Source organism: Impatiens glandulifera, chromosome 1 (genome assembly GCF_907164915.1).
Source record: "Impatiens glandulifera chromosome 1, dImpGla2.1, whole genome shotgun sequence".
Taxonomy (NCBI): Eukaryota; Viridiplantae; Streptophyta; class Magnoliopsida; order Ericales; family Balsaminaceae; genus Impatiens; species Impatiens glandulifera.
In genome coordinates this window covers 103,526,308-103,536,445 of record NC_061862.1, presented here as the reverse complement: position 1 = coordinate 103,536,445, position 10,138 = coordinate 103,526,308, and the positions used below count along the sequence as shown (strand labels likewise).

General features: G+C 35.1%; 1 protein-coding gene and 1 non-coding gene across 2 annotated transcripts; one reads left to right on the top strand and one right to left on the bottom strand.

Annotated features, from left to right (window-relative positions):
• Window positions 1-522: 522 nt before the first annotated feature.
• Window positions 523-9,220, top strand: LOC124919465 (bifunctional fucokinase/fucose pyrophosphorylase). Its single transcript, XM_047459705.1, has 7 exons — window positions 523-970; window positions 1,060-1,342; window positions 2,025-2,389; window positions 3,980-4,106; window positions 4,730-5,725; window positions 6,346-7,073; window positions 8,711-9,220. The coding sequence occupies exons 1-7, from the start codon at window positions 626-628 to the stop codon at window positions 9,101-9,103; spliced, it is 3,237 nt and encodes a 1,078-aa protein (XP_047315661.1). The 5' UTR covers window positions 523-625; the 3' UTR covers window positions 9,104-9,220.
• TRNAT-AGU lies at window positions 2,996-3,069 on the bottom strand. Its single transcript has one exon. It is a non-coding gene; the product is annotated as a tRNA-Thr (tRNA).
• Window positions 9,221-10,138: the final 918 nt, after the last annotated feature.

Sequence of the window (10,138 nt, the reverse complement as noted above, 5' to 3'; positions counted from 1 at the left end):
CGGGATAGAGACTCATCGACTCAATTCAACCGAGCTCGTGGTTTCTATCTAAACATCCCAGCAACGACGATTGACTCTGATATCACTCACTCAATGTCAACCATGTTCCAAAGTAGGCTATAAATCGCAGTCACTCATTTACAATGTAAAAATAAGTGAGGTGTCGTCTTCACCTCTTCGCAACATATTCTACAATAACTAACCATAATACATTATTTTTTCATGCATCTATCATCCGTCAATGCATTACACTCTACTCAAAAAATTAGATTTTTGAAGGAAATTTATAATCACGCAATTTCTCGTCATGTCGAATAATATCGCAAACAATGTAAACCAATGACCAACCATAAATCCATTTTACCAACATAAGATACCACACAAAAATGAATCACCACCTTGTGTCACACTATTAAGGTAACCTTAATAGTAACAAAAAATAATCTCAATCCATTTTGGAGTTAATAACCAGAGTTCTTCTTCTTCTTCGCTAAACATCATTAAAAGTGATTGACCAGGAAGGACTTGTGACTGTGTCTGTAAAAATCCAAGCATACACCTCCTTCCTAGCTGTTATTAATGTCGGCGGCATAACTCATAGAGAGGGACTCTTGGCGATTGATTGATGGAGAAGAAAAAGAAGAAGATGCAACTTCACAGAAAAGATAAAGATGATTTAGGCGGAATACTCCGTAAATCATGGTACCATTTGAGGCTATCAGTTCGTCATCCCTCTAGGGTTCCCACTTGGGACGCTATCGTCCTCACGGCAGCCAGTCCAGAGCAGGCCGAGCTCTATGAATGGCAACTCCGACGCGCCAAACGAATGGGCCGTATCGCCAGCTCCACTGTCACACTCGCTGTTCCTGATCCCGATGGTAAGCGGATCGGCTCAGGTGCCGCCACACTCAACGCAATCTATGCACTTGCTCGTCATTATCAGAAGCTCGCTTTTGATCTCGGACAACAGGTAACCGTATAATCAATTGGGTTTTGATAAATGCGTTCCATTTCATCTAGGCATATAATGAATAGATAGAATTGAATGTTTATGTACAGGAGGGAAATGGAAGCAATAGGACTGTTGAATCTTCTGTGGTAAATGAAAGTTTGAAGGATGAAGACAATCTCTTGCCTGTAGTTAATGCCATTGCGAAAAAGCATATACTATTGCTTCATGCTGGTGGTGATTCGAAAAGGGTTCCATGGGCAAATCCTATGGGGAAGGTTTTCCTGCCACTTCCATTCTTAGCATCAGATGATCCGGATGGCCCTGTTCCACTTCTTTTTGATCATATACTCGCCATCTCCTCCTGTGCAAGACAAGCTTTCAAGGATGAAGGTTCAAACCTTGAGCATTTATCGTGTGTAACTTTATAACTTAAACATCATCTGCATTACCTGCTTCTCTTATGATGTCAATTCTATCGTATCATTCCATAGTGATAGTAAGATCCATAAGGCTATGTTTGGTTAAAGCTGAATTTGAAATGGAATTGGGGTCTGATTCCGATCCTGTTGTTTGTTTAAGGACTTCAAGTTATAAGATTCTATCAGCTTCATTACTCGTGTTGAAGGATTTCTTCCATGTTTTTTACTGCCTGAACTTTCAAGCCATTTAGGTGGCATTGCCAACAAAGTTGCAAGGAACACTTCATTGAGCATAAAAGGCTATCTTTGACCAGAAGATGGTTATTTGATGCAAGGATCCTAGATGAAATCTATAATTTGCCTTTTTGGCACAAGCAGAAGCACACAACTTTGATGTGCTTGATCTTTTATGAGTTGGGACCCATGTTTGTCAAATCCTGTTCAGGCATCTTTGAAAGGGGATTAGCTATTCCATTTTATGAAAATCATTTAGTATATATAACACATTAGAAATCTAAACTTCTTTTGTCTTTCTTTTTGCTGATGGATTTTTTTTTTAAAAAGGCTGATGGAATTAATTCCTCTAATTCTCATTTAAGTTGTTATTCTTTCTGCTTTTTAATATCTTCAAAATTTTCTTCTGTTTACTGCAGGCGGATTGTTTATTATGACAGGGGATGTGCTTCCATTGTTTGATGCTTCCACTATGGTTCTTCCAGATGATACATCCTGTATCATTACTGTTCCTATTACTCTTGATATTGCTTCTAACCATGGTGTTGTCGTAGCATCCAGAAATGAGATTCAAAATGAAAACTACCAGCTCAGCTTAGTTGAAAACCTTCTTCAGAAACCTAGTGCGGAGGAGCTTGTTAGAGGTAATGCAATTTTGGATGATGGCCGAACATTGCTTGACACAGGAATAATTGCAGCTAGAGGAAAGGCCTGGGAGGATCTTGTTATGCTTTCGTGTTCCAGTCAGCCACTAATTTCAGAACTTTTGAGGAGTGGAAATGAGGTATTGTTCTAATTCTAGATTTTCAGATTTTATTAGGCTCATTATTCTGCTACTAGTTCTATTCTCTAAATTTCAAGCAAAACAATCTACTATTTCCCAAACACAAAAGAAGGTTTTTTTGGGTGAAGACTTTGTTGAAATGTGATACGTATACTTCATGCACAGTATTAATGCACATTTTGTTTTTTCTCCATACATGTCAATGCCATGGTCTATACCACCCAACACCCTCTTTCGAAGAGTCACGATTAAGGGTGAGCCGTCGGATATAGGGTTTTGATAGAGTATAAACCGATCTATTAAGGCTGGATATAGGGTTTAGGTATAAATCAACCCGATCCACGATTACCACTACTTCGTACTCAAATTTGATTGTGTTCAAAATACATTAATTTTATGATGGACAGATCAATTTTTCATATATAAACTATCTTGAAACTATTGAAGCATGCAATACTTATGTTTTTAACTAATATTTAACTTGTTAAATAATTTATCTTTTATTGTTTAGATATTTTTTTGTGACCGAGGTTTACCTCGAAGATGACTAATGCGACTTCCCACAGTTATGACCCCTTTTAAACAAAAATAAAAATAAGTTTAAATTGCTCTTGTTGAGAGTTGAACTCAAGACCTCCCGCTTACTAAACGGGTGCTCTAACCAACTGAGCTACAAGAGCTAGTTGTTTGTTCCCGGGGTTGTTAGTATGATCCTCATAGTTATGACCCCCTTTAATTCAGAACAATCGTATTGGAACCTTTGGTCTTATTGTTTAGATATGAAAAGAAGCATACTCGTGAATAAGAAATTTTATGATTATATTATTTTTATTAGTTATTGCGGGTTATTGCATATGTTCAACACTTCAAGCGTCTTTGTTCAATTGAAGGATTTTTTTAGAAAAGCAATTGAAATACTTTACTTGCCCTCAGTTATTGTTTACCTATTATTATTGAAGTTGCTATTTCGTTGGTGTCTTTGTACTTTATTTCATTGAATCAATTGCTTTGAAGTTAATTCTCAATCATGTGAAATGTGAATTTGTGGACGTACAGGGTCGGGTATCCAAAAAATTGACAAACCGACCGTGTATCTGATATGATATGCTGGATATAAGATCTCAATAGAGTATAAACTGGTGAATTAGGGTGGGATTGATATTTAGCCAAAGTATTGAACCAACCTGATCACCCCTTGTCATGATGCAGTTTTCTTTAAGTCTCCAAAGTTTGCAGATTACAGATGCTATTGATGAAAGTTTCAGAACTAAAAATGCAGTGCAAATGGCGAGTAAACTTTGTTACTGTTGGTCTTTAAATGAAATTTAGACATATTTCTCAATATCAATAGTGTCGTATGTTCTTTATTTGTGGAACGTGCTTTTGACTTTTGCACATGCTATTTCTCCATTTCAAACTTTTTGCACTGTAATCATCCTGTTAAACACTATGGTTTGAAAGTGTAGACATTTTCTTTCATGGATCAGTGATCGTTTATTTAGTTGGATTTTGTTTCACTAATCTGGGATGCTGGACTGGAGTGGAAGTTTTTCATTGTTTGTGAAATAATAATCTTTCTAATATATGCAGATGAGCTTGTATGAAGACCTTGTAGCTGCTTGGGTACCGACAAAGCATGAGTGGTTGTTGTCACGCCCTTTGGGTCAAGAACTTGTCAGTACATTAGGAAGCCAAAAGATGTTCAGCTACTGTGCTTGTATGTTCTTTGTTGAGTTTCATACCTCAATGATTTTGTCAAATTTATTTTGGGATAGATATAATTTTTAGTTTTAAGTAAAAAGTGTGATTGAGTGAGATGAAGGATTTGTTTGATCTAGGGTTATTTAAATAATCAAGTGGTTATTTACTAATAACCTTGTTTGAATTTGGAGAAAAAGACATTAGTGATTTAAATATATAATTTTTATGAAAAAAAAGTATAGGGTATTTTGGTTGATTTGAATAATATGATTGATGAGTAGATTGTTGATTAAATAGTGGTTTATTTGAATTTAATCTCATATAACCCATGCCAAACAAGTCCCAAGATGCTTTTGGAAAATGAAACTGTGGCTAGATTTTGATTCCAAATCTTGTAGAGAAATGTATTTTTATCATGATAAGAGAACAAGCTAAAAATGCCTTAAACCATAACGGCCCTATAGACTTGTGACTGTTGGTTGCAATGAGGCTGCTTCCTATTAAAAGATATACTTATGCTTGCTTTAAATAGTTTGCAACAACTTTCAGACACTGTTTATCACTTTATGTTTAGCTTGGTTAAAACATTTTATCTATCTAAATCCTTATATCTTGGCATCCTTTGTCTTACCCATGCAGATGATTTGTCATTCTTACATTTTGGTACTTCAAGTGAAGTGCTGGATCATCTAAGTGCGGCTGGTTTCGAACTTGTAGGCCGACGACACTTGTGTTCCGTCCCAGCAACCACTGTATCAGATATAGCTGCATCTGCCATCATTCTTTCCAGCAAGATTGCACCCGAGGTTTCAATTGGAGAAGATTCTCTCGTATACGATTCAACAATTTCATGTGGGACTCGGATTGGTTCTCTGGCCATAGTCGTTGGGCTCAGTATGCCAGTTGATCCATTCAAGTTCATGCTTCCTGATCGCCATTGCGTTTGGGAAGTGCCATTAGTTGGATGTACTGGAAATGTTATTGTTTACTGTGGCCTCCATGACAACCCTAAAAGTCCGATATCTAAAGACGGAACTTTCTGTGGGAGACCATGGAAAAGGGTCCTTGATGATTTGTCAATTCACGAAGCGGACTTGTGGGGGTCCACAACGACTCAGGAGAAGTGCTTGTGGACAGCAAAAGTATTTCCTATTCTTCCTTATATCGAGATGCTCAAAATGGCTAACTGGCTGATGGGTCTGAATGAGAGAAAAAATGAATGGTGTCTCTCGTTGTGGAGAAGCTCCCGTCGTGTCAGTTTGGACGAATTGCATCGATCGATTGACTTTCGGAAAATGTGCTCAGGATCTGGAAATCACCAGGCAGATCTTGCAGCTGACATTGCTAAAGCTTGTCTCAGTTTTGGCTTACTTGGTCGCAATCTTTCTCAATTGTGTCATGAAGTTCTACAAAAAGGAGACACTGGAGTCGAAATATGTAAAGACTTCCTAGAAGCCTGTACTACCAACCTTGAGGGGCAGAATTCCAAGGTCCTTCCTAAAAGCCGAGCTTATCAGGTTCAAGTTGATCTTTACCGAGCATGCAATAATGAAAATGCAGCGCTTGAATTAGAGCATAAAGTGTCGGCCGCAGTTGCTGAAGAGACTGCTTCTGCAGTAAGATATGGACTCAAAGGTAAGAACAAATAATAATACTTGTATATTGCATGCTAATAGCTTGTTTGATATAGGTTTTTTCTTGTTTGATTAAAAATGTTAAATGACAAAAATATTCTTGGTATTAATATTTTAAATTGTTATAAAAGATAAAGTAAGAGTACTTTGGTGTTTTGTTTGATGATTGGAATGATTCGATGGAAGAAGCGATTGATGAGGTGATTAACTTCGTCAAACAATGCCAAAGCTTTAAGACATTTCATAAGCTCGGTGTATTAATTTGGCACTTCAATAATGCACCCAACTAGATGAAGTTAATTATATTAGTGACTAATATAGCTGGTCTCCTACATGCATGAAGATAATGCCAGTATATCCTAAGAATCAAAAGTTGTCTTGCAACTGATGAAGACAAAATATTCTTTTCCCTTTATTACTATTGCTCTGTATGTTTGGGGATATTGATGATTGTAATGTGATGTCCCTTTCATGTATTTCTGGCCTAAGTTGATTGGAATTGTAAAATACAAATGGGAATGTTATCTTAAACCACTAGTTTCAATAATTTATATTGTCCCTCCTTTCTCAGAGATGATTATTTACATTTACTTATGTTATCACTTCCTGGATTTGTTGCAGCTATACTTGAACCCTCTAAATCCAATAGACTACCAGCACAAGGCAATGATGACGAAGTGAACCAAGTCAAAAATTCCACAGGTGAATATTTCTGCCATAGAATTGTAAAAGTCGAGTTACCTGTCCGTGTGGATTTTGTTGGCGGTTGGAGCGATACTCCCCCTTGGAGCTTAGAACGTGCTGGATGTGTCCTAAACATGGCAATAAATTTGGAAGGCTCGCTCCCAATTGGTGCAATCATAGAAACCTCGAAAACTTACGGAATAGTGATAAGTGACGATGCTAGTAATGAATTGCATATAAAAGATCTAACCTCAATTGCAGCTCCTTTTGACTCGAATGACCCATTCCGTCTGGTCAAGTCTGCATTGATTGTGACTGGTCAAGTTTCCATGGGCGGGTTACGAATTCGAACATGGGCGAATGTTCCCCGTGGTAGTGGCTTGGGAACTTCTAGTATTCTAGCGGCTGCAGTTGTTAAAGGATTGCTTCAGATAAGTGAAGGAGATGATAGTAATACAAATGTAGCTAGACTTGTTTTGGTTTTGGAGCAGCTGATGGGTACTGGAGGAGGCTGGCAGGATCAAATCGGAGGTTTATATCCTGGCATTAAGTTTACTGCGAGTTATCCTGGAGTTCCTCTAAGGCTTCAAGTGATTCCTCTCTTGGCTTCACCTATGTTGATTAGTGAGCTGAACAGAAGGTTAATCATTGTATTTACTGGTCAAGTAAGTTTTCCATGCTTCAGTCTCATCTTTTTGTTTTTTCGGTTGCATTAGTCTTTTCCTTTTCCTTTTTCCTTTTTCCTTTTTTCTGTTCCATATTCTTACAACTAAAAAGGGTGTTTATGAATCAAGTCAAGTTAAGTAACTGAGAGTTTTTATTTGTTAATATTTGAATTCTAGTTCAAGTGTATTTATTTTGGTTCAGCTCAATTACATGTTTTTATCATATATAAAATGTTATTTTGGAAAGAGTCTTGTCTAAGAGACTAAATATCTTATTTTTGATTCCCACTAAAACGCCTTGAATGGAGGTGGGAGGTCATGGTCCTGGGATCGTGCTAACTCCCTTCATGTCATAAACCCTGGTTTTCAATTTTGTTGTTGTTATATTGGAAAAACTAGTCCGGCCTCAAGTAACTTTTACATGCTTCATTCTCATCTTTCTGTTTTTTCGGTTGCATTTTGTTTTTCCTTTTCCTTTATTTTCCTGTTCAATATTCTTACAACAAAAAAAGGGTGTTTATGAATCAAGTTAAGTCAAGTAATTTGTTAATATTTGAAATCTAGCTCAAGTATGTTTATTTTGCCCGTGCTTTGTGTTGGGGCTCTAGTTTGGTTCAGCTTAATTACATGTTTTTGTCTTACAAAATGTTATTTTGGAAAAACTAGGCAGGCCTCAAGTAAATTTTCCATGCTTCATTCTCATCTTTATGTTATTTTGGTTGCATTTTGTTTTCCCTTTTCCTTTATTTTCCTGTTCTATATTCTTACAACTAAAAAGGGTGTTTATGAATCAAGTTAAGTCAAGTAATTTAGAGTTTGTTATTTGTTAATATTTGAACTCTAGCTCAAGTATGTTTATTTTGCTCGAGCTTTGTTCGGTCTCTAGTTTGGTTTTGCTTGATTGCATTGTATTTACGTCTCGAGTATGTTTATTTTGCTCGAGTATGTTTACGTCGTATTTAAAATGTGAAAAACTAGTCTGGGCCCATTTGAAACACTCTTTTTTTTTCTCTCATACATCTCCTCTGGATGTGAATCCAAATGTATCACATTTGGAAACAGAACTTAGTTAGACATATTCAAAAATTATCGGCGATTTCTCATTTCGATCTGAATTCAGATGCTAAAACATAAAAGTGTTTCCTATGTTACATAGGAATGGTTTATTATATGTCATCATATGGAAACATATTTTCAGCAGATTTCTTATCCATGTGTTGATCTAGATGGGATTAAATGTATCTGAAATCTAAACTTAGTCTGAATCAGATACAATCAGAAAAGGTGTCAGACGATAGAATTGCTCTTTCGACTCGTTGATATACAAAATGTCCAAATTTTATGATAATCGGCTGGTTAGATTATCATCAGTTTTGGGTGTATCCAGTTAGAGACGCCTTTTATACCCATTTTCTTAGTCAGATCTTAAGTATTTCCATGTAGATTATAATAATGAATATTGATTTTACTTGTCAAACTTAGGGTTTGTTTGATATGGGGTTATTTTGAAATAATCTGTTCTCTTTTTGTTTTATGGAAAAACAGTTACTGTTTAATGTATATTTGTGTAAAAGGACTAAAATATCCTTAGTTTTCTATGCAGACTACTTACTACCTTCACATTTGACTGGGTGCAGGTTCGATTGGCACACCAAGTCCTCCAGAAAGTTGTTACTCGATATCTTAGACGTGATAACTTGCTAATATCGAGCATTAAGCGACTTGCTGAACTAGCAAAATTGGGAAGGGATGCATTAATGAACTGTGATATAGACCAGTTAGGTGAGATAATGATGGAAGCTTGGCAGCTTCATCAAGAACTAGACCCTTACTGCAGTAATGAATTTGTGGACAAGTTATTTGCTTTCGCGGATAGCTACTGCTGTGGCTACAAACTTGTGGGTGCTGGAGGTGGCGGTTTTGCATTATTGTTGGCCAAAGATGCTGAGAGTGCTAACCATTTAAGATCCTTGCTCGAAAAAGGTTCTTCTGAATTTGGCGTAAAGGTATATAATTGGGAAATATCTTAGAAAGGTAAATGTTCTTTTCGTTACAATATACTATTCTATTTCATTGTATGATTTGTGTATATAATACTCGCAAATTCCAATTCTACAATAATTGCCATTACAATTCACAATTATGAAAGTATAAATGTTAAAAGTTTTGTTTAAGATTTCGATACATATTAAGAAAAAAAATATATCGCTAAATTAATATATCGACCGGTTAACTTCATTAATTAAAAAAAAAAAAATCGGTTTGAAATTTTAAAATTTAAAATTCAAAAATATAAATTATCGATTAAAACGTTTATTATGTTGTAAATGATAAAATAATGAGATGTTTTTGTTTGAATTTTTTTTTTAAAAAAAATAAAAATTACAAATTCTAAGCTAAAAAAATTGGAATTGAGAATTATAACATTATAATTAAATCTCCAATTATAAGGTTGTCAAACTTATCCTAACATGTTTTTAAGTTTTTAGCTGAAATCTGAGCTCCTAAATACTTAGGAATCACTTTTGATTTTGTTACCTTGTGACAAATGATGATGTTTTTGTCCATGTTTCTTTTTAGTTTTGAGATCTTTTCAAAATGGGCTAAATTTGTGTATCTTTTCAATGAAAAAGTAAATTTGTGATGCTATGTGCGACTATATTTGTATACATTCATTATTCAATTCAGTATATGCAATGCAACTGATTCTTTTAAAAAAAATTAATTTAGGAGGCTTACAGAATATTTGGTCACCTGGTTATGAGCTCATTTGTTCTAGTTTGTTTTTGGGTTTTATCTATAAAAAAAAAAAAACTTTGTTTGAAAAAAAAAAGGTTATTTGAGATATGTTTAAAATAAATTATTAAAATATTTATTTTGTATTTAAAATTTAATAAAATTAAAGTAAGGGTATTTTGATATTTTTATTGATAAATTAAGTGATTTAATTGTTAAATTGATGTGATAAATGATTTTATTTTATTTTAAAATTTAAAAAGATTCAAAATAACCCAACTAACAAACTTAGGTGTGATTAAGATAAAATTCTGATTAAGAAAGTGTTT